The sequence below is a fragment of the Paroedura picta genome, chromosome 7, assembly GCF_049243985.1.
Source record: "Paroedura picta isolate Pp20150507F chromosome 7, Ppicta_v3.0, whole genome shotgun sequence".
Taxonomy (NCBI): domain Eukaryota; kingdom Metazoa; phylum Chordata; class Lepidosauria; order Squamata; family Gekkonidae; genus Paroedura; species Paroedura picta.
In genome coordinates, this window is record NC_135375.1 from 115,138,548 (window position 1) to 115,162,949 (window position 24,402).

At 46.7% G+C, this 24,402-nt stretch overlaps 1 protein-coding gene across 24 annotated transcripts in view; it reads left to right on the forward strand.

The window, feature by feature from the left end:
* The window catches only part of RIMKLB (ribosomal modification protein rimK like family member B), a 105,528-nt gene that overhangs the window by 9,513 nt on the left and 71,613 nt on the right, over positions 1-24,402 (forward strand). For all 24 annotated transcript variants that reach the window (XM_077346105.1, XM_077346080.1, XM_077346090.1 and 21 more), the window contains exon 3: positions 14,866-15,085. In XM_077346105.1, coding sequence (XP_077202220.1) covers positions 14,911-15,085 — 175 coding nt within the window. In that variant the 5' untranslated portion in view covers positions 14,866-14,910. The remainder of the gene's footprint in view (positions 1-14,865; positions 15,086-24,402) is intronic.

A 24,402-nucleotide genomic window follows, 5' to 3' on the forward strand; every position in this document is an offset into this window, starting at 1 on the left:
GTCACCACTACTGCAGACCAGTGGAATATTGTCTCCCCTAAACCACTCCCCTGTAAATACCTTCTGGCAAGACAGGAAAACATGATTTTCAGTTTGCCTGGGGTGAGGCTGTTAGAACCCCAGGGGAACAGGTTTCCCATTTCAGAGGGAATAAAGACCTCAGCCAATGTCCCTTCTCTCAATCCTCCTTCAAGGAGCCCCAGCACCTTAGAACTCTGAAACTGTGATCCCAGAAAACTCCTTAAAAGGGCCAGGAGGGTAACCTTAAAGGACAGTGAGTTTTTTTCTCCCAGATTATTTTGTGGAAGTGATCAAAAAGATCTAACCTCCCAATTTTAATGCTGCAATTAGGCTTGAGGACTTTGCGCTTTGGCGGCCATTCCAGCCCGAAGTGGCTTGTGGCGGAGCTCTGCGCCTGCATGCGTGTGCCGACTAGTGCGGTGCCGCTGCCCCCCCACACCATGGCACTAGTCGCTTCGGGCTGGGATGGCCACCGAAGCGGCCGAAGCGCTCAGGCCTAGCTGCAATGTTAAAAGATTTTTTTTTTCTAGCAGAGTTTTTGATTCAGCTTCTGTTGATCAACGTCTGTGGTGCTAGAAGTCAGGAAAGGATATTTAAGAGATGCTGTAAGGCAGGGGTAGTCAACCTGTGGTCCTCCAGATGTCCAAGGACTACAATTCCCGTGAGCCCCTGCCAGTGTTTGCTGGCAGGGGCTCATGGGAATTGTAGTCCATGGGCATCTAGAGCAGTGGTCCCCAACCTTTTTATTACTGGGGACCACTCAACGCCGGGGACCACTCACCGGGGACCACTCAATATATTGCAGAATTTGAATGGGGATGCTGAAACCTTGCAGATGGGAAATCATGGCTCAGGGAAGACCTGTCAGAAGTTTATTTTCATGTTCTAATTGTACTATCTCATTGGAATTTCCTCAGATTCTCCCACATCCCATTCAGGGCTCTGTCATTTGGCTTTGCCTGTGCCCTGTGTGTTTGTACCTGGTTGGTGGTTCCTGTAGCAGCTTCAATATATGCCTGTGCTTGGATGGTTCCCTTTTGCTGCCTTCAGGAACGAGGCAGCTAAGGAGGCTGCAGTCCTTTCACTGTATTTGTGTGAACACTGGTTCATGTGGAACCAAGAAAAGTCTGTTACGTTGTAACAATGAAGTCAACACCTCTGAGTCATATTAGAGGGAGAGCCTGTTCTGTCACAATTCCAGAAAAGGAACAAGTGTTCTCCATAATTGCTAGCCTCATGTTCTTAACTTCTTTGGAAAGAACTGTGATTTCCTGCATAGATAGTAGGTTGTGCTGTGGGCCAGAGCACGTGCAAGAGCACAACGGTGGAGGCTGCTACCATTCTGGAGTGATGTCATAGCCAAATGTCATTCGACGTCCAAATGACAGCTGCCCCACCTTTAGGCAAACAAAGAAGTGGTGGCTCAAGAAGCCTATCTATTCAAAGACAAACAATGTTAAGGTGCCTGTCAGGCTGAGGTGTTCACTGTCAGAAACTTAATGCCAAGGCCTCTAGAGTCCAGAGGTGTGTTGGTCTGTTAGAGCTCTTGGCTATTCCTTTAGTTTTCCTAGCATTCCAGCCTATAATACAGAACTTCCTTGTTAGTTTTTGTACACACAACCTGGTAGGTTTTTGTACACACAACGCCTGCAAGAACTGATCAATTGGCATAATTATGGAATTTAAAAGTACTTTTATTTCCTGTGAGCAGGTTGGCAAACACAACCAGTACTGGAGAGAAACTGCAGTACCCTGTGTCAAGAGATGAGGCTTTTTTTGTAGCTTCTCATCAAAATTAGGCTGAGGCCTAGAAAATCTTGGAAATTTTCTTCTCTCTGAGAACCCAAGGTTGAACTGATACTGACTTCAGATAAATATAAGGAGATGAGAGTGTAGGGCAGATCCTGTAGCCTAGCAGTTGATACCAGGGGTGGCCATATTGTGGCTTTCCAGTTGTCCATGTACTACAATTCCCATGAGCCCCTGCCAAAACCCTGGACTATGCATTCCATTTTGATGGAGTCAAGATTTTGCTTAATTGGACCCTGTACAGCTCTTAAGGCATCTGTTCTGATTGGTAAATATACCTGATTGGTTGAGTCATCTGGTTAGCAACATGAAAGGTATATCATTCTCTGTACAGTTACTTGGTCATTTAGCACAAAGAAAAATTCTTCAGTTTGGTTTCTGCCCTTCTAATTTGGTGAGCTTCTAATCTGGTGAGCTGTGTTTGATTCCCCACTACTCCTCCCAATTTGGTGTCATCTGCAAATTTAATGTGTAGTCCCTCTACCTTCTCATCCAGATAATTAATAAAAGTATTGAAAAGTACCCAACCCACTGATCACCGTCTTCCAATCTAATGAAACACCATTGACAAGTGCTCTTTGGGTATTTTTCTAACCAGTTCCCTATCCACCTAACCATCCGAAAAGCCAGCCTGCAGTCTTTCAGTTTACTCAGCAGAACATCACGGGGAACCTTGTCAGAAGCCTTACTGAAATCCAGGTAAACAACATCAACTGAGTTTCCACGATCGAGTTACTCTGTCAAAGAAGGAAACCAGGTTCATCTGGCAGGATACGTTGGAGTCAAATCATTGCTGACTTCCCCAGAGCATCAAATTATCCTTCATATGTTTGCGGATCTTCCCCTCATATGTCTGCTGCATTGTCTTCCCTGCACCTGAGGTTAAATTCACTGGCCATTAGTATCCTAGATCATTTCTCCTCCCTTTTTTGAAAATTGGGATAATTTTTGCTCTCTCCCAGTTGTGTGGCACATCTCCATTCCATTGAGAGATTCTGAAATAGTCTTCCCTGACTTCTAGCACCACAGATATTGATCAACAGAAGGCTCTCCAGAAAGTTCTTTGAGCACTCTTGGGTGCGCACCATCTGGCCCAGGGGATTTGAACTTATCCACTGCAGCCAGGTCCCATTGGACAACTTCTCCATCCATGTCAACTTGCCATCCAGGTACTATACCTTGCCTACTACCATCCCTAGATGTGTCCATATTTTTCTGGTAAAACACAGAGGCAAAATAGGTACTGAGCCTTTCTGCTTTCTCTCTGTCCTCTTGTCCTCGGCTCACTCCCAGCTCACTCCCAGCTTTGTCCTTTCTGATGGTTGACCTACAGTGTCTAGTAACCTGCAGATTTCTTTTGGACAGTTGGTGTTATTTTATTTTTATTTATTTTATTTATTTATTTTTCAATTTATATCCTGCTGCTCCCAGTGAACTGGCTCATGGTGGGTCACAACACAACCCTGGTAAAAACATACAATATAATCCCATCAAAACACCCATTAATTAATTAAGCGCTAGCTATTAATTAAGATTTCTATACCGCCCATTTCTTTGCAGCTCTGGGCGGTTTACACAGAACATTATAACTTACATGGAACATTACATAACATCAAACAACTTTAAAAAAACATCAAAAGATTACAAAAACACAATTATAATATAGTAACAATTAACAGTAACTTTAGGAGAGTCATGGGCAGGCGTCTGGGGGGACCAGCAGGTGTTCTGTTGGCCTCAAGCAAATGCCTGGTGGAAGAGCTCCCTCTTACAGGCCCTGCGGAACTGTGGAAGTTCGGGCAGGGCTCTGATCTCCTCAGGGAGCTCATTCCACCAGGTGGGGGCCAGGACTGAGAAGGCTCTGGCCCTTGTTGAGGTCCGACGCGCTTCTCTGGGTCCAGGGATCCGCAGCCAGTTGGAGGTGGCAGAGCATAAGACTCTTTTGGGGGTATAGGCAGGAAGGCGGTCTCTCAGATACACTGGGCCCAAACCGCATATGGCCTTAAAGGTGATTACCAGAACCTTAAGCTTAATCCGGAATTCAACTGGGAGCCAGCCAAGTTGTTGGAGTGCCGGCCGGATGTGGGATCTCCATGATGTTTTAGTGAGAATCCTGGCCGCAGCATTCTGTACCAGTTGTAGTTTCCGGATCAAGGATGAGGGTAGGCCTGCGTAGAGCGAGTTGCAGAAGTCCAGCCTAGAGGTGACTGTCGCATGGATCACTGTGGCTAGGTGTTCTGGGTCCAGGTAGGGCGCTAGTAGCTTGGCTTGGCGGAGGTGGTAGAATGCCAGCCGCGCTACCTTTGTGACCTGGGCTTCCATTGTAAGGGAAACATCCAGGATCACGTCCAGATTCCTGGTGGTGTGCGTTGGTAAGAGCTGCACACCATCCAGGGTGGGCAGACGCGCTCCCTCCCATGGTCCCTTCCTACCCAACCATTGGACCTCCATCTTTGTAGGGTTGAGCTTCAGGCGACTCTGTTTGATCCATTTTGTCACTGCTTCCAGACATCTGGCTAAGGATTCTGGGGGTGGGGGGAGTAAAATCTCCCTGTGGTGACGTCAGTTCAAAATCCTATAGCGCTAGCTATTATTCAGTATCAGGGAGACCCCGAGTGCCGGCCCATCACCCAAAGTGTTGGCCAGCTATTGGGGACTCTCCAAATTATAGATCTTCTTTTCCTCATGTGCCAGGGGGGTATCAGATCTTCCTGGTCTGACCTCAACGATAAAGCCAGATAGAGCATTGCTGTTTTTTGAGCAGGGAGGCCAGCATGTCCTCAGTGTTACTTTCCTGGCCTCAGCCATAGGCCTGGCAGAACAGCTCTGTTTTGCAGCCCCTCCTGACCAGTTGAAGGTCCTGTAGGGCCATGATCTTGCCAGGGAGTGTGTTCCACCAGGTTGGGGCCAGGACCTAGGAGGCCCTAGTCCTAGTTGAGGCTAGTTTCACTTATTTTGGGTCAGCAATTCTGAGCAAGTTTTGTTCACTAGTTCTGAGTACTCTTTGGGGGTGGGGGTATAGTAGAAGAAACAATCGTGTTAATACTGTGATCCTGGACTATTTAGGGCAGCCTTTCTCAACTTTTTTACCATTGAGAAATCCCTGAAACATTCTTTAGGCTTTGAGAAACCACAGAAGTGGCACGATCATGCAGAATATGGTTGGGAAGCATAGCTGTGTACATGCCCACCTGAGGCTCCTCCCCTTGGCCATTTTGGGAAGGGGCGGGTGGATCTACATGACCATATATCGTCATATCACCCAATAAATGTTTAACAAATTAAATGAAACCCCAGGTTTTCACAAAAACCTGGTTGAGAAAGCCTGGTTTAGTGCCTTAATGTTTTGCACCAAGATCTGGAATCTGATCCAGTCTCCAATCTGAAACTGGTGCAGTTGGGAGAGCATTGGTGTGGTGAGCTCTCCACTGATTACCAGTTAGGACTTGTGCTGCTGTGTTCTGGAAGATCAGCTTTGGGGTTAGCCTTGCATAGAACAAGTTACAGAAGTCCAATCTGGAGGTGACTGTTCCACAGATCACTGTGGCCAGGTCAGATGCTGACGGATGTGGCACAAGTTGTTATGTCTGGTGAAGATGGAAGAAAGCCTGACAAGGAACCGTCATGATTTGGGCCTCCATAGACGAGGCAACCAGATTCACACATAGACTCCTGACAATGGTCATTGATGTTAAAGAGACCTCATCTAGCATTGAGAGTTGCAACATCTCTCCTGCATGCTTGCCCACCTAGGGGACCTCTGTTTTCACTGGGTTTAACTACAATTGACTCTTCTTGAGCCTGTTCACCACAGCCTGCAGGCATTTGGCCAAGGAGTTTGTCGGTGTTGACAGATTGCCACCCATCAGCAGAAATAGCTGGATGTCATCAACATATTGGTGACAACCCAGCCTGAAATTCTGGACCAGTTAGGCTAAGGGGTACATGTAGATAATAAATAACATTGGGAAGAGAATACCTTCCTCTACATATTAGGACTTGCTGCTGAAATAGTTTCTCCCCTAGAAGCTTTATTCTGACGGTTGGAAGTGGCTGACTGAGCAACTGATGGAACTATTTCAGGTGGAATTCTAAACATTTAAGTTCTTTCAGTATTAGAACTGCATAGTATCTCTTCTGTCTCTTCAGAACATATGTGTGACAACTGGCAAAGAACATTTATAGCAAAATGTAGTATGATACAGAGTGGAGCAAAAAGCCCCTAAGTATATGTTGCTAGGGCAGAGACTGAAAGAGATCTTGGGGTTGTAGTGCATAACTCATTGGGACTGTGATGCGGGGAGAAGAGTGTATGCCACTAGTGTTGTTTTCCTGATTCAAAATTGGCCCTGTGGCTGCAAGTCCCCATGCTAATCATATGTTAAATGTGAACGCAAGGAAGATAATTAAGGGGTTGGAGCACCTTTCCTTTGAGGAAAGGCTGAGGAGTCTGGAGCATTTCAGTTTGAAGAAAAGATGGCTAAGGGAGGACATTGTAAAGATTTTTCAACTGGTGTAGGGGTGGAGAAAGTGGATAGAAAGAATTTTCCACTCTTTTCCATAATATTAGAACTTGGGGACAGTGGATTCAGGATGGATGTAAGGAAGTAATTCTTAGCAGTTAATTGAATTGTGGAATTCACTGTCACATTATGTGACATTTATAAAAATGGACATGTGTAGGCTGGGGGAAAAGGCTGTGTGGGCGGGCACCGCATTAGCGGTGGCGGCAAAGCAGGGCCATGGTGTGGATGCGGAGGGGCTGGTGGGTTGCAGCCAGGCCCCTCCCCGGGAAAGTCCCGGGGCGCGGGCTTTCGCAGGGCTGGGGGAGAAGGCTGTGCGGGCGGGCGCAGCATCAGCGGCGGCGGTGGAGCAGGGCCGCTGTGTGGATGCAGCGGAACTAGCGGGTTGCGGCCAGGCAAGTCCCGGGGCGCGAGCCTTTGCAGGGCCGGGGAGAAGGGTGGGCAGACGCAGTGACGTGCGGCAGCGCGGCGAGAAGGGCTACGTTGGCAGTGGGCGCACAGGTGCCCGCGGCCTCGTGGGGCCAGGCAGCCGTGTCAGCAGCGGCTAAAGAGCAGAGCCGCTGCGTGGATGTGGCAGGCCTTCTGGCTTGCAGCAAGTCCCGTAGCTCGGCGGAGGGAAAGAAGCAGGGCCGCTGCGTCAAAGACCCTGCTTCTTTCCCGGGGCGCGGGCCTGTGGCGCCACCCCACTCCCCAGCATCCCCCCCTCCCCGACCAAGGTCCCTAGGTGGCCAGTGGGAAAGGAGCAGGGCCGCCACGTTGAATACACGGTGGCCCTGCTCCTTTCCCGGCAGCCAGGACTTACCTTGGTAGGAGCACAGAGGCAAGGATGGCTGACTGTGGATGACCGACTTGCCGGAGCACTCAGCCAAGGACGGCCAAGTAGCCAATTGGCCACTTGGCCCTTGAGTGCCACTCGGAGGGGCGAATCAGGAGCCACTTCGTGGCTCTTGATTCGCCCCTCCGAGTTTTTATCATGGACCAAGCCCACCCTTTCTCCTCCCCTTTACCCCTTAGCCTTTTATTTATACTGCTCCACAGCCCCTGCCAGAGCCTGCGGTATCCTTGGAACCGCGGAGGTTCTCACGTTCCCTTAAAGCAGGCCTTCCGTAGCCCTGGACCGGGCCATGCCCGCACTGGTGGCGGTGTGTATGATCAGCTCTTCTTGCATTCAGACCTCTCTCCCCCCTCTTGTTCCTCTCACTTCTCCCCTATCCATTTCCATTCCCCTCCGGAATGCAACCTTGGGATCACCCTATCTGGTTGTTGTGACTGTTTCAAGTCTTCCCACATTACACAGATTCTTGGGGGGGGGGTATGGGGTAAGGGGTTATACGCTTTGTTTCCTTTCTTTGCCTCTGTTTTGACCAAGTATCGTGGAGAGTGCTTTCTTGCTCTGATTGGACCTCCTTGGTCCACCTTTTTTAAACTTGTAAGGTTTTTTTTAGGACAGGCTCCCTCAGCTATGCTGCATATTTGGTGACTTTATCTCAACCCCCCCCCCCCCAACCATAGAACCATAGAAAAGGAAAATTTTGTTCCATTTAAACTTGAAACTGCCTGATCCCTGCATGGTCAAATCATGCCCAAATTGCAGTTTGGCCAAGACTGCTTCAGACCTTTTATGCACTGGAGGTTTCATGCCGGCCTGCAGGCTGGAGTTTTAGTTATAGCAGGTTGCCCCACCTCTTCCTGCACCCATATGGGAAGCATTTGGCCCAGTGCACCTCATCTGTCCCCAATTTTTGCTCCTGCATGGGAGCTGGGGCAGAGAAGTTCCCAGTGCATAAACGGTCTCAGGCAGTTTAACTATTGGAAAAGGCTGATTCAAACCAGATTAGTGCAAAAAGTATTAGAATCAACATAGTTTTGGATACATTTTGGCTTACCAAACAAAATCACACAGGTCTTCTTGTAACCCAGTTTGACGGCTTTCCTTCCAATTCCTTTCCCAGATCTCAAAAATCTGAGAAAGCAATGAAAAGCAGAGATTTTCAACTTTTTGAGCTTGCAGGCACTGTTTTACACTCTTTTACACTTTTTGAAGAACGGCTGCAAAATGAACAAATTCCCTTGACAAAGCCTATTAACGAAACACATATTTTTGGATATGTAACTGAGTGATTTGTCTCTTGAGAAACCTATATGAAGGTCAAGAAGCAACAGTGAGAACTGGACATGGAATCACTGATTGGTTCAAAATTGAGAAAGGAGTTCGGCAAGGCTGTATACTGTCGCCTTGCCTATTTAACTGGTATGCGGAGCACATCATGAGAAAGGCGGAGTTAGATGAGTCACAAATTGGGATCAAGATTGCAGGGAGAAATATAAACAACCTCAGATATGCAGATGATACCACTCTAATGGCAGAAAGTGAAGAGGAACTAAAGAGCCTGTTGATGCGGGTGAAGGAGGAGAGTGCAAAAGCTGGCTTGAAACTCAACATCAAGAAAACAAAGATCATGGCATCCAGCCATCTCAACTCCTGGCAAATAGATGGGGAAGAAATGGAGATAGTGACAGATTTTATTTTCCTGGGCTCCAAGATCACTGCAGATGGGGACTGCAGCAAAGAAATTAAAAGACGCTTGCTCCTGGGGAAGAAAGCTATGGCAAATCTAGACTGCATCCTAAAAAGCAGAGACATCACCCTGCCAACCAAAGTGCATCTTGTCAAGGCTATGGTCTTCCCAGTTGCAATGTATGGCTGTGAAAGTTGGACCATAAGGAAGGCCGAGGGTCAAAGAATTGAGGCTTTTGAACTCTGGTGCTGGAGAAGACTCTTGCGAGTCCCTTGGACTGCAAACCAGTCAGTCCTAGAGGAGATCAGCCCTGCCTGCTCCTTAGAAGGCCATATCCTGAAGATGAAACTCAAATACTTTGGCCACCTCATGAGAAGGAAGGACTCCCTAGAGAAGAGCCTAATGCTGGAGTGATCGAGGGCAAAAGAAGGGGACGACAGAGAATGAGGTGGCTGGATGGAATCACTGAAGCAGTCGGTGCAAACTTAAATGGACTTAAATGGGGAATGGTAGAAGGCCTGGAGGATCATTGCCTATGGGTCGCGATGGGTCGGACACGACTTCTCACCTAACAACAACAACAACTGAGTGATAAAATATATTTTTACCTGATGATTTTGCACCATTGAACTTGGCCCTACTTTTTGGCTGTTCATTTTCTTGTTACAATTTAAATTCTGAAATAAGGTGGTAGGCATAACCACAAAATGGCTGCTTCAGATGGAAGAGCCAATTGCAAAAAATCAGGGATTGAGGTCATGCAGAATTCTGATTATTCAGTGTGTTAGGCAGAAGCTATGTTTAACAGGCTGCAATTTAAAGTGAATATAAGAAATATTCATCTACCAGTATTTGGCCTCATTTTGCAGGGATCAAGTGTGGCTTCCCTCTTTGACTGAGCTTGGCAAAAGCCCCTGACAGGATAGATATCAGCTGATGTTATATTGGGATCTCTGAGGTATTATATATTTACTAGTAATTAAGCCCGCTGTAATAACAATACAGCGGGCGCTAGGCAAGGGAGCTCCCGGCAGCCGCGGGCAGCGTGGCTGGCGGGGGCTCCCTTGCCGGCGGCCTGACGCAGCGAGAGGCGCTTCGCATACTGATGACACCCATACTGATGACACCCAAGTCCGAAGCTCCAGACCAGTCAGTTGAGGAGTTACATGTAGATATTAAATAGCATTAAATAGCATAATTGCCCCTTGCAGGACTTTATACACCAGAATATGGTATGCAGATGACTTCGCCCCTTGCACTACTCTCTGCCCCCTGCTGCGGGGAAACGAGGTTAGCCATTGAAGAGCTAGGTGTACCTCCACAACAGTGAGATGGTGGACGAGCAGGTCATGATCAGTCATGTCAAATTCTGCTGATAGGTCTAACAGAATGAGCAGTGCCAACCTTCCTTGATTGAACTGTCTGCAGAGCTTGTCTGTGAGGACGACCAACAGTACCTTCAACCCATGGCCAGGTTGGAAGCCACTAGAATGTATCAAGGCCTGATAAAGCTCCATGGAGGTAGCTGTGAGTTCCTGCATTGTGCAGGGGGTTGGACTAGATGAGTCTAGAGGTCCCTTCCAACTCTTTGATTCTAAACTGTTTATTCCTGTGGCCATCACTATACCTTCTGGCAGTGGATCCCACAATTTTAATCATTCTTTGAGTAACAAAATACTTCCTAGAGTCAATACTGAATCTAATGCCCATCAGCTTCATTAGATGCCCTTGAGTTATACAATTCGGGAAAGGGAGAAAATTCTCTCTGTTAACTCTCTCCATCCCACACATAATTTCTAACCCCGTTAATCTAAACCAGCGGTCCGCAAGCTTCTGCTTGCCGCGGACCGCTGCGGAGTGGAAAGGGCGGCCCGAGGGCCTGCGCACATGTGGCAGCCCCAGCGCAAATGCACATGCGCGTTTGCGGCACCGCCATGCCGGTGGCCGCGGCTTCCCCTCCCGCCCCCTCTGGGCCGCGAGCAAGTCGGCCGCTAAAGCGGCCGATTAGCTTCCAGCTCGGCAAGCTTCTCTTCCCTCCCCTCCCGAAGTGAGAAGCTTGCTGGGCCGCGAGCTAATCGGCCGCTTTGGCGGCCAATTTGCTCGCGGCCTGGCGAGCTTCTCGCTTCGGGGGGGGAGGGAAGACGGAGCCGCAGCCCGGCGCTGAGGCCTTCGCGGCCTGGCGCCGGGCCGCAGCCCGCGGGTTGGGGACCACTGGTCTAAACCTAAAAGGCTCAGACTGTTCAACTTTTCCTCTTAGGAAAGGTGGCCTTTTGCCTATTCATCTTGTGCAAACTCATCTGTATTTTGTCAAGATCTTTGTTGTCTTTGTTGAGATACAGTGACCAGTACACAGTATTACAAATGAGGCTGCACCGTAAGGTGGCATTATCATCTCAGCCATTTTATTTTCAGTCCCCTTTTTATAATCCCTAACAGAGAGTTTGCCTTTTTCATGGCTGTAGTGCACTAGGTTGACCCCAAGATCACTTTTCCTTTCAGTCTCTGCAAGTTCAGACCTCATTTGCCTATACTTGAAGCTGGGATTTTTTGCCTCAATGTGCATTATCAACATTGAACTTCATTTGCCACATTGTTGCTCGTTCACCCAGTTTGTGGAGAACTTCTTGGAGTTCTTCGCAGTCAGCCTTGGTTTTCACCATCTTGGCCACTGCACTACTCATCCCTAGTTCCAGATAATTTATGAATAAATTAAATAATCCTGGCTCCAACACTAATCCCTGTGGGACCCCACTGCTTATTTCCTTCCATTGTGAGAATTGTCCGTTTATTCATACTTTTTCCTTCCTGTTACTTAATCAATTTTTAATTATAGGAGAGCCAGTGCACTTATCCAATGTCTGCTAAGTTTACTCAGGATTCTTTGGGGATGTATCTTGTCTGAGGTCCTTTGAAAGTCCAAGTGTGTAACATCTACTTGATCAGTGTTGTCTACATCAGTGGTCCCCAACCTTTCTGAGGCTGGGGACCGGCAGGGCATCGGCCCGCGCGGACCACACCCTTGCGCGGACCACACCCGCGCGGACCACACCACACCCTTGCGGGCTGTGCCCACGGGCCACGGCGACGCATCGGGCCGCGCCTACCTGGCCCGGCCCTGATTCCCTCTCCCCGCCCTCCCGCAGTAAGAAGCTTCCCGGGCCGCAAGCCTGCGGCCTGGGAAATTTTTTACTGCGGGGGGTGGGCGGGGAGAGGGAGCTGCGGCCCGGCGCCATGGCCTTCGCGGCCCGACACCGGGCCGCAGCCCGCAGCCCGCAGCCCGCAGCCCGCAGGTTGGGGACCACTGGTCTACATGCTTGTTTAGTTTCTTGAAGAACTTGTGGTGTAGGTTTAAAAGAACTTGCATTAGGGGAAGAGGTATATATATATATGTCGGATGTAGGAAATGAGAGTGAATGCATCTGTAGGAACGTGTTTTAGCTGAATTTGACTTGGAGGAATTATTGAACAGATATAACAAATGGGTGACAAAAGTGAGATATTTTTTTTGCCCTTGAATCAACTGGTACAATTTTGTAAAGTCCAGGTGAGCCTCCAGTTGCTTTTGCCTAATGGATTTGTATTTTTTACAATTGCCTACTTTTAATTGGCACAAATGTGCCTAAAGAGAAAAAACTTGTGCTGCATATCCATTTTGGGAGTAGAAGGGCAATGTATTTTTTATATATTTCCTCTTGCTGAAGAGGAATTTCATAATTCATAAATATGAAATTGGTCTTACTGCAGTGAAGAATATTTTTGTCCTCAGTGTTAATGTGGTAGCTAATTGTTATAAATGTAATCAGTGTGAATATAAGCAAGTTTACAATATTTATATAGAATGATAGAATCCCCTCCAGGGTCACAGTGCAGGACACTCACAACCCTATTGTGTATCCACTGTAACCTGCCACCCCCTCCTTGAACCTTCACAAAATCAGCCTCTCTGTCAGATGGCTATACAGCCACTATTTAAAAATTTCCAAAGATGGAAAACCCACCAGCTCCCGAGGAAGTCTGTTCCACTTTCTTGTCCTCGCAGTGGTCCTACAGTGTCCCTTCAATTTTACTTACTTGAAATATAACTAAAGAAGCCTTTTTTGCTATTGCAGACCTTTGCTTGAAGACTGCCAGTGAGGGGGAGCTCACCACCTCCTTAGGCAGCATATTCCACTGCTGAACTACTCTGACTGTGAAAATTTTTTTCCTGATATCTAGCCTATATCGTTGTACTTGAAGTTTAAACCCATTACTGCATGTTTTAACATATTTATTAATGATCTAGATGAGGGGGTGGAGGGACTACTCATCAAGTTTGCAGATGACACCAAATTAGGGGGACTGGCAAATACTCCGGAAGATAGAGACAGAGTTCAATGAGATCTGAACACAATGGAAAAATGGGCAAATGAGAAAAAGATGCAATTTAATAAAGATAAGTGTAAAGTTCTGTATCTGGGTCAGAAAAATGAAAAGCATGCCCACTGGATGGGGGATACGCTTCTAGGTAACACTGTGTGTGAACGAGACCTTGGGGTACTTGTGGATTGTAAACTAAACATGAGCAGGCAGTGTGATGCAGTGGTAAAAAAGGCAAATGCCATTTTGGGCTGTATCAACAGGGGCATCACATCAAAATCACAAGATGTCATAGTCCCATTGTATACGCACTGGTCAGCCCACACCTGGAGTACTGTGTGCAGTTCTGGAGGCCTCACTTCAAGAAGGATGTAGATAAAATTGAAAGGGTACAAAGGAGAGCGACGAAGATGATCTGGGGCCAAGGGACCAAGCCCTATGAAGATAGGTTGAGGGACTTGGGAATGTTCAGCCTGGAGAAAAGGAGGTTGAGAGGGGACATGATAGCCCTCTTTAAGTATTTGAAAGGTTGTCACTTGGAGGAGGGCAGGATGCTGTTTCTGTTGGCTGCAGAGGAGAGGACACGCAGTAATGGGTTTAAACTTCAACGATATAGGCTAGATATCAGGAAAAAAATTTTCACAGTCAGAGTAGTTCAGCAGTGGATAAGGAGGTGGTGAACTCCCCCTCACTGGCAGTCTTCAAGCAAAGGTTGGAGGCACACTTTTCTTGGATGTTTTAGGATGCTTAGGGCTGATCCTGCGTTGAGCAAGTGGTTGGACTAGATGGCCTATATGGCCCCTTCCAACTTTGATTCTATGATTTTATGAAATGGATAAGAGACATCAGGAAAGCAAATTTTAACAGACTTAAAGGTATGTTAGGTAGAGTCCCGCAGTCAGAAAAAAACTTAAAGATGGTACCGCTTTACTCTGCTCTGGTTCGGCCTCATTTGGGGTACTGTGTTCAGTTTTGAGTGCCACAGTTGAAGAGGGATATAGACAAACTGGAGCATGCCTAGAGGAGGGCAACAAAGATGGTGCTGGGTTTGGAGACTGACGTATGAGGAAGGGTTGGGGGAGCTTGGTCTGTTTAGTCTGGAAAGGAGACAACTGAGAGGGGATCTGATAGCCATCTTCGTATTTAAAAGGGTGCCATATAGGGGATGGAGCAGAGTTGTTCTTTCTTGCCCCAGAGGGACAGACCAGATCCAATGGGATGAAATTAATTCAAAAGAAATTCTGTCTAAACAACTGGAAATAGTGTGAATATTTCTTTATGCTAAAAAATCTTGAATATTGCATTAAGAATTTTTTAAAATTAGATGACGTATGCTTTGTTCAGATAAAGCCTTTTTGATAAGAGTTATACATTTGCTAATAATCATAAATATCCTTGCTATTATAGAAGCTACATTTTGACATCTCTATTGGACAATAAAAATCTAGCTGAGAGAATTCTTTCTCTTGTTTAAGAATAACTATAATTTTAGCTTCCTTTCAAGTTATAGGTTAGCCCTTCTAATTTCTTCTGTAGGTAAACTATGTAAATACAGTATGTTGCTGATACTATATAATTTAACACGAGATGAGTAAGACCAACTTTTGCATGCTAATTTTTCTGCTTTTACTTTCTAGACAGTGTGTTCAAAGGAAGCCTGAAGTCTGTAGGAATAGTTCAAGATGTGTAGCTCCATTGCACCCAGGCTGTGGTTTTTGACTGATCGCCGTATCAGGGAAGACTACCCCCAGCAGGAAATCCTGAGGGCCCTCAAAGCCAAGTGTTGTGAAGAAGACCTAGACTTTCGGGCCTTGGTGATGGATGAAGTGGTTCTGACTGTCGAGCAAGGAAACCTGGGTAAGAATAAGGATGACTTTGGATGGTGTATGGATACCCAAAGGTAATTTAACAATTGCCTTTTTTGACATTATTGGGCAGGGGGAGTGCTTCACACTCATAGATTTAGGAGTACAGAGTCAACTTAAAATTTGCAAATGTATTCTACTACATGGAGTTACTACATGGAGTTACAGCAGGGAATAGGAGTGTGCAAAAATGGCTGTAAGGTTGTCTTTAAAGATACAATTACTTTGAAAAGTTTCTGGGTGAACAGGGGAATAGTTTTTAGGTACAGGCACAAAAAGTGCATAAGAGCTGTTTGTGTCCGTCCATTAAATAACTCATGTTCAAGTCAATTGGACCACGGGGTTCAATTTTATTGCCCCTTTACAGGGTGCTCTCAGCCATTCTCTTGTTATTTCCTGTGGAGTTGGAAAACGAAAACCACAGCCTGCAAGAAGCTTCTAGGGCAAAAAGCCATGTCTGAAAGTAGTAATCACTGAGAACAAACAGCAAGTCCAACTGAACCATTGCAGAGCTCAGTTATCCTAGTAGAACTACAAGCCAATGTGCCAAGCCAAACAGAACCAAAATGAAACCAGGGGATCTCTGCAGTGGAAACTGAATGTGGAGGGCGGGGCATTTTCCAAGCCCAGCAGAACCACGTGTAGTGTGCAGAATCCCCAAGAAAACCAGTGCCATTGTGGCAGTGCGAGCAAAAGAGGACTTGTCAAACCCAAGAAGTACAGAAGGCAGGCCCTTTTTTATGCCCAGCACAATGCAATATGCAGAATGTCCAGCAGAACCAATGCCACTGTTTAACAGGACTGATGTCAAGACTCAAAAGCACAGAATCACAACAAAACCAAGCAATACAGGTGGCAGTGGAGGGTGGATTGTTCTCTGTGTAAGAGAGAGGGGAAGGGAACACAAAGGAACTCAGGCAAAGCAAAAGCTTATTAAAACTGACAGGGCTAATTTGAAATTGACAAAAGCAGTGGGGAAGCCTATAGAAATTAGAATACAGAGAAACAAAGTGTGAAAGGGGATAAGAAAAGGAAAACAAAGACAGTCTGGGAGAGCTTGCAAGTACTGGCTTCCCAACAATCTTTAACTGCTCCTGTGGAGCGGATAAAATAAAGCAGTAAGGGCCCTGAGGGCGGGTCCTGTCCAGGAGGAGGAAGGGTGCCCATTGGCCCCTTCCCCGCCCCAGCACAGACCAGTTGGGAGCCGCAAAGTGCCTCCCAACTTGCCCAACCCCCCACGAGGCCAAACCTTCACCCCACAGCAGGTAGGCCTGCAGCCCCCTGTAGCCTGGCCCGGTGTGGGGGGGGAGCCTCCCCAGGTGTCGTGGAGCACCATCGCCGGCTCTCCGAGCTGCCGATCGCGCTCCCCGGCATCTGGAAAGGCCTTTCGCCTGGGGTGGGAGGAGGAAAAAGCCTTCCCGGGCGCAGGGGAGTCGCCAGCTCGGCCGCCTGGGAACGGCTTCAGCCTGGGGGGGGCAGTTCGGGGGGGCTCAGCCGCCCAGCCAGCACCGTCCAGCCAGCGCTGCCAGGGCCGTTGGGAACGGCTAGTGCCTGCTGCATTTTTTTACAGCGGGCTTAATTACTAGTTCCTGAATATTTCTGGGATTTTTAAAGACAATTTTCCTGATTTTCTGAAAAAATCCCTGAGTATTAGGGTTCTTGAGTTTATGGGTTGTTTGCTTGTAACTAATCAAGTGCTTGTTACAATTAAGGAAAAGTTGATTTAAAAGAGTTTTAAAAGAGACAAGAACAACATAAAAATAATGAAGCTATGTATCCAAGTGGTCTGTCTCTTCCATTACCTAAATCAAGCCTTCTTCACACCCTTTCTCTTGCTCTTTCTGTCTCCCCCCCATCCTTGATGCACCATAGCTCATGCTCACTGAATGTCCAGATATCTCATGCTTCATTTTAGCTTTAACCCCATAGCCTAAATGATGAGATGTTCGTCCAGAACAAATCCAGATACAATCTTAATGGAAAATGCCAGAATGCAGATGCCCCTTATATTCCTTCATCCAGGATTCACAGGCAATTAACGAGATGTTATGTGGTCTTGGAAGGAACCAGGACCCAGGCTCAACTGATAACATCCAATGGGGCCACAGCTGTAGGCAATTCCACATATCAAATGATCAACACAGCAGGACAGAAACAGAAAGAAGAAAGGGCAGGGAATGACAAAGGATGAGTAATGCTTCTGTTTTAGAATCTTGGAAATATTTGTGAAGCTGAATATACCCCAAGAGTACTAGTGGTTTTTTTCAGGTATATTTTTGATGTTGGTGTATCTGAATGCTCATCCCAAGTCTGGATGATCTCTTGCTTTCTGATGCAAGAACAAAACCTTCATCTGAGAGAGTGCATGTGTTTTAGGACCATCAGTCGCAAATTCTTTCTTCTATATAATCTGCCATCATTTTTTAAAAATCCAGTAGTTCTGTTACTGACCTGTGATTAAATTTGTGGTTTGTGTATGGCCAGAAAAAGCAAAATTAGCAGTATGTCTCAAGTTGGTTGTTGCTTTCTACATCATAGAATCATAGAGTTGGAAGGGGCCATACAGGCCATCTAGTCCAACCCCCTGCTCAATGCAGGATCAGCCTTAAGCATCCTAAAGCATCCAAGAAAAGTGTGTATCCAACCTTTGCTTGAAGACTGCCAGTGACTGCCAATGTAACATGGTAAATGGCTTAAAATGCCAAGTATCCATGCTCCTTTACTGTCATTAATACCTGATCAGCCAAGTCTATTTTTGATTCGTTTCAGGCACTTGATTCTGAGGTTTCTAGGTGTTTGGAATATTTGTTCAGTTTGTTCAGTTTTATGCAGTTTATGATGGCACCTGAGACTTCCAAAATGTTATTATTTAGCAAATGAGAGTGGCAGGAACAATATCTTTGTACCGTGTTTTCTGCAGAGAATAGTTCTGGGAGCTGCTAATCTTCACCCATGGCCCCTGTGCCATAGAGAGGGCTCAGTTGAATGCTGTCCAGCACCAAGGAAGGAGGTGTCCTTCCCATGGACCCTGGTCCATTAGTGGCTGCCTTACACAAACTGCCTTTGATGCCTCGAGATGCTTACCAAATTTTCCTGTCCATTTAATTCTTTCAAAAAGTATTTTTCTTATTTTCAAACTTAACTAATCAGGCAGACACAAATTTTTATTTTATTTTAAAATGTTTAATTTTTCACTGAGCTGATTTTAAATGTTTAATTGTGCAATTTTTAGAACAAAGTTTGAATCCAGTGTCACCTCTAAGACCAACACAGTTTTACTTAAGGCATAAGCTTTCATGTGCATGTGCATGCATACATGTTCAGATATTAATTTTAGTGCTAATTTTAATGTGAGTTGCTGCCATCAACTGGCCTACCAAAGCTTGGGGCGAGTCTACCTAGGCTCTGAAATAAGCCAGTGCTACTGTGAGTTTCATATTTGCCCCATAATGAGGACCTTAACAGTTTACATCAGTATTTCCCAACCTTTTTCCAACGCACAATGAGTCACCTGGTATGGTGACTCAGGCAAGGCTGGCCTATGGTCCATCCAGTTCGTTCCATTATTTAAAGTGGTTAACCAGATGTTCTTGAGACACCAACAAACATCTCACAAAGGATGAAGCTGCCTCCTCCATGAGCCCCAATTAAGTAGGATTCTAACATATGCAGCTTTTGTGTAAGGATGTTAGATTCCTGCCTATGACCACCTTCTCCTCCATTATGCCTCTAATGCCTCCTAAGAAACCATCAAAACACATTTTACATAATCAACATGTATATGCAGTAAAATACAACATATGGCATGGAAGAAACTGTTTATAAAGTCAGGTCTTGGTTTCTAAAAAAGAAAAGAAAGCAATGGAAAGGGCCGGGGTGGCCATTGCGACCCACTTTCAGAGTTTTGTGACACACCTTTTGTTCCCAGTCCACAGGTTGGGACACTGGTCTACACTAACTAATGAAATAAGCTCTCTGAAGGAAAAAGTCTCTCATACACAGTTGCTTTGCACTTTTGAAGAATTGTTTATTTAGCTGTAACCAAAGGATGTAAGGTCCAGAGAGCATTTATCCTTTTAAGATTCCAGGAAGAATGTACTCTAATATTGCAGTAAGTAGATTAAGATCCAGTGGATATTAACATTTCTTATGCTGGGATGGAGAAACCATTTCTAGCTCTTACTGCTTAATGTGATAGAACAATTTCCTCGATAGGATGAAGGAAGAGAAACTGTGCTTATGGGAGCATTATGTGTTTTTTTCACCAGCCTCCATTTGACTTCATTGTCTAGTTCGTTTGCTTGATGAATAAATAACTTCTGAACAATGATTTTGGAGATATTTTCATTTTGCAAGCTTTCTGTCAGCACGTAGAATCATAGGATAATAGAATATTTCCCTCTTTAATAAAGTGTTAAGAGGGGTTGGAGTGGGCCGAGTCCATGATCAAAACTCACGGATTCGGCCCTTGCCCCCCAACTGACACGCGGAGAGACCCATTGGGAGGCGCGAAGCGCCCCCCCAATGGGCCTCTCTGCATGTTATTCCGCCCCAACCCGCCCACCGTCATCCCACGGCCGCCATTTCTGCACTGGCAGCCGTCAGGCAAGGTAGTCCTGGTGATGCGCGGCAAGCGACCGGGTGGGGAGACCTCGCCCTGGCCAAAAGGACTGGCCCTTGGCCCGGGCCGAGGCCCCAACGAAAAGGGAGCCGCCTGGAGGGGTAATGCCTACCGCCTCTCGCTACTCGCCGCCGCACCGTGCACGTGCTCCTTTGCCTGTGCTCCGGGGAGCCCAAAGGACCATCGCCGCTGTGCTCTTTTGCCTTCCCCGCACCTTGCCACGTGGACGCGAGCCGCCTGGAGCCCAAAGCCTTCCCGGACGGCAAAGAAGCGCAGCGCCCCTGCTCCTTTGTCTTCCCCAAGCCTGCAACGCGCCCGTGAGCCACTCGGGGCCCAAAGCCTTAGGGGAGGCCCAAGGAGCGCCGTGCCTGTCCTCCTTATCCTTCCCCCAAGCTTCTGATGGGCGCCAGGAGCCCCCTGCCCCCCGAAGGTTTCGGGGACGACAAAGGAGTGCAGCCGCCGTGTTGGAGACGCCGCCGCCATGCTCCTTTGCCTTCCCCGAAGCCTGGGATGCAGTCCGCCCCAAGGCTTCTCCTCCTGCCACCGTGAGTTGCCTCCTGGCCTCCGGAGGCAGCGGCGGGACTACACACCCCAGGATGCATTGTGCCCCGGACTGCTGCATGCCGCGCCCACAGTGGGGGGGCCGTGGGGAGCAGGATGGAGTTGCCCCAGCCAGCGTGCGCGGCCCTGAGGGACTGGGCTGCATCCATTGCCTTCTGCTGGGGGTCTTCTGCTTCTGCCAAGCTGCCTGCTGCACGTTCCTGGGCAGCTCCTGCACGTCCCTTGCGCAGCTCCTCCTCCTCCCTGTGGCCACTGTATTTATAGAATCATAGAATCATTTATCCTACAGCAGGCTTATCTTCTAGTCATAGAATAATAGAATAGAGTTGGAAGGGACATCCAGGGTCATCTAGTCCAATCAACTGCACAACACAGGAACTCACAATTACCTGTCTACCCACAGTGACCTCAGTTTGATACCCCCTGCCAAAAATCTCCAGAATCCAGCTTGGCCTGGAGAAAATTCACCTACCATCCCACAGTAGTGATCAGCAATTCCCTGGGTATGCAAGTAAGGGCCACAAGAGACAAACACTGGTCCATCCCTTCCTGCCCACCCACTCACCATCTGCCCAAGTTCATTTCTGTCAAATGACCTTTTAGCCTTTGGTTAAAAACCTCTGCAGAAGGAGAACCCTCCAACTCTCGAGGAAGCCTGTTCTGTTGAGGAACCGCTCTATCAGGAACTTCTTCCGAATGTTTAGCCGAAAATTCTTTTGAATTAATTTCAACGTATTGATTCTGGCCCAACCCACTTGGACAACAGAAAACAACTCTGCTCCATCTTCTATGTGACAGCCCCTCAAGTATTTGAAGATGGTTATCTTATCACCTCTTAGTCGCCTTCTCTCCAGGCTAAACAGACCAACCTTTCTTTATATGACTTGGTCTCCAAACCCCCCACCATCTTTGTATCCCTCCTCTGGACACGCACTGGTTTCCCTATTTGTTCAGTTTGGTGCCCAAAACTGAACACAGTACTCCAAGCGAGGGCTTATCAGAATGGAGTAAAGCAGTAACATCACCTCACATTATCTGGATACTATACTACTTTTTATACAGCCCAAAATCTTGCTTGCCTTTTAAGCTACTAAGTCATACTGCTGACTCATGTTCAGCATTTGGTCTACTAAGACCCCCAGATCCTTTTCACACATACTACTTCCAAGACAAGTCTCACGCATCCGATACTGATGCATTTGATTTTTCCTACTTAAATGAAGAACTTTGCATTTATCACTATTGTAATTCATTTTAGCCCATATTTCTAGCCTGTCAAGATCATGCTGATTTTGTATACTGGTGTGTTTGCTACCCCTTTCAGTTTAGTATCATCTGCACATTTACTTCATCCAAATAATTTATGAATATGTTGAACAACACAGGACCCAGGACAGATCCCTATTGCACTCCCTTCATCATTCCTCTGCAAGAACATGACAAACCATTTTCAAGCTTCCTTTGGGTGTTATCTGTCAGCCAGTTCTCCCTCCACCTAACAGTAATAGGATCCATACCACATTTTACCAACTTATCAATAAAGATATCATGCGAGTCCATATCAAAAGTCTTAGTGAAATCAAAGTAAACAATGTCCACAGCATTCCCCTGATCTGGCAAGGTAGTAAGTTTCTCAGAAAAAGAGATAAGGTTAGTCTGACATGACTTGTTCTTGAGAAAGCCATGCTAACTCTTAATAATTACAGCCTTCTGCTCTAGTTGCTCAGGAACTGACTGATGATTTGTTCTAAAATTTTGCCAGCTATAGACGTCAAGCTGACAAATCAGTAGTTAACAGGAACCTCCTTTTCCCTCTTTTTGAAGATGGGACAACATTTGCCCGCCTCCAGTCTTCTGGCACCTCACCTGTTCTCCAAGAATTGGACAGAGGCTCAGAAATTACATCTGCAAGTTTTTTTACTACTCTTGGGTGCAGTTCATCTGGGCAAGAGTTGGTGGATGAGGTGAAGGAAGTGGGAACCCTAGGGGGAAGTGACCATGTGCTCATAGAATTCCTTTTGAGATGGGGAGGCAAGGAAGCTTGTATCCAGATGCGGATGTTGGATTTTTGTAGGGCAAACTTTAATAAACTCAGAGATATGATGAGTGTCATACCATGGATGAGAATGCTGGAAGAGAAGGGAGCATGTGAAGGGTGGGCGCTACTCAAACAAGAGCTATTGCATGCTCAATCGATGACTATCCCAGAAAGACGAAAACACTGCAGGAGCTCTAAGAAGCCTATTTGGATGAACAGAGAACTTCAAGAGGAACTAAGAAAGAAAAGGGAGATGTTCAGGAAATGGAGGGAAGGACAGAACTCTAAAGAAGAGTACCTACAGGTTACTAGGCACTGTAGATCAATCATCAGAAAGGCCAAAGCTGAGAGTGAGCTAAGATTGGCCAGGGAAGCCCATTGTAACAAGAAAAGATTTTTCAGTTATGTGAGGAGCAAACGTAAAGTAAAGGAGGCAATAGGCCCACTGTTGGGTGCGGATGGACAAACTCTAACAGAGGATGCAGAGAAAGCAGAAAGGCTTAGTGCCTATTTTACATCTGTTTTTCCCCACAGGTCAAAGAGTTTAGGCACATCTAGAGATGGCCATAGCCAAAGGACAGTGTCTGGGTGGCAGGTTAACATGGATAGAGAGATTGTCGAGAGGCATTTAGCTGCACTGGATGAGTTCAAATCCCCTGGTCCGGATGAAATGCACCTGAGAGTACTCAAAGAACTTTCCAGAGAACTTGCACAGCCCTTGTCCATCATCTTCGGAACCTCTTTAAGGACTGGAGATGTCCCGGAGGACTGGAAGAGAGCAAATGTTATTCCAATCTTCAAAAAAGGGAGGATGACCCGGGAAACTACAGACCAGTGAGTCTGACCTCTGTTGTGGGGAAGATAATGGAGCAGATATTAAAGGGAGCGATCTGCAAACATCTGGAGGACAAGGAAGTCAGCATGGATTTGTCTCCAACAGGTCCTGCCAGACCAACCTGATTTCCTTTTTTGACCAAGTGACAGGTTTGCTGGATCGTGAAAATGCGGTTGATGTCGTTTACTTAGATTTTAGTAAAGCTTTTGATAAGGTTCCCCATGATGTTCTGATGGATAAGTTGAAGGACTGCAATCTGGATTTTCAGATAGTTAAGTGGATAGGAAATTGGTTAGAGAACTGCACTCAAAGAGTTGTTGTCAATGGTGTTTCATCAGAATGGAGAGAGGTGAGTAGCGGGGTATCTCAGGGCTCGGTGCTCGGCCTGGTACTTTTTAACATATTTATTAATGATCTGGGAATGTTCAGCCTGGAGAAAAGGAGGTTGAGAGGGGAATCATAGAATCATAGAATCATAGAGTTGGAAGGGGCCATACAGGCCATCTAGTCCAACCCCCTGCTCAACGCAGGATTAGCCCTAAGCATCCTAAAGCATCCAAGAAAAGTGTGTATCCAACCTTTGCTTGAAGACTGCCAGTGAGGGGGCGCTCACCACTTCCTTAGGCAGCCTATTCCACTGCTGAACTACTCTGACTGTGAAAAACTTTTTCCTGATATCTAGCCTATATCGTTGTACTTGAAGTTTAAACCCATTACTGCGTGTCCTCTCCTCTGCAGCCAGCAGAAACAGCATCCTGCCCTCCTCCAAGTGACAACCTTTCAAATACTTAAAGAGGGCTATCATGTCCCCTCTCAACCTCCTTTTCTCCAGGCTGAACATTCCCAAGTCCCTCAACCTATCTTCATAGGGCTTGGTCCCTTGGCCCCAGATCATCTTCGTCGCTCTCCTCTGTACCCTTTCAATTTTATCTACGTTCTTTTTGAAGTGAGGCCTCCAGAACTGCACACAGTACTCCAAGTGTGGTCTGACCAGTGCCGTATACAATGGGACTATGACATCTTGTAATTTTGATGTGATGCCTCTGTTGATACAGCCCAAAATGGCATTTGCCTTTTTTACCGCTGCATCACACTGCCTGCTCATGTTTAGTTTACAATCCACAAGTACCCCAAGGTCTCGTTCACACACAGTGTTACCTAGAAGCGTATCCCCCATCCAGTAGGCATGCTTTTCATTTTTTTGACCCAGATGCAGAACTTTACACTTATCTTTATTAAATTGCATCTTGTTCT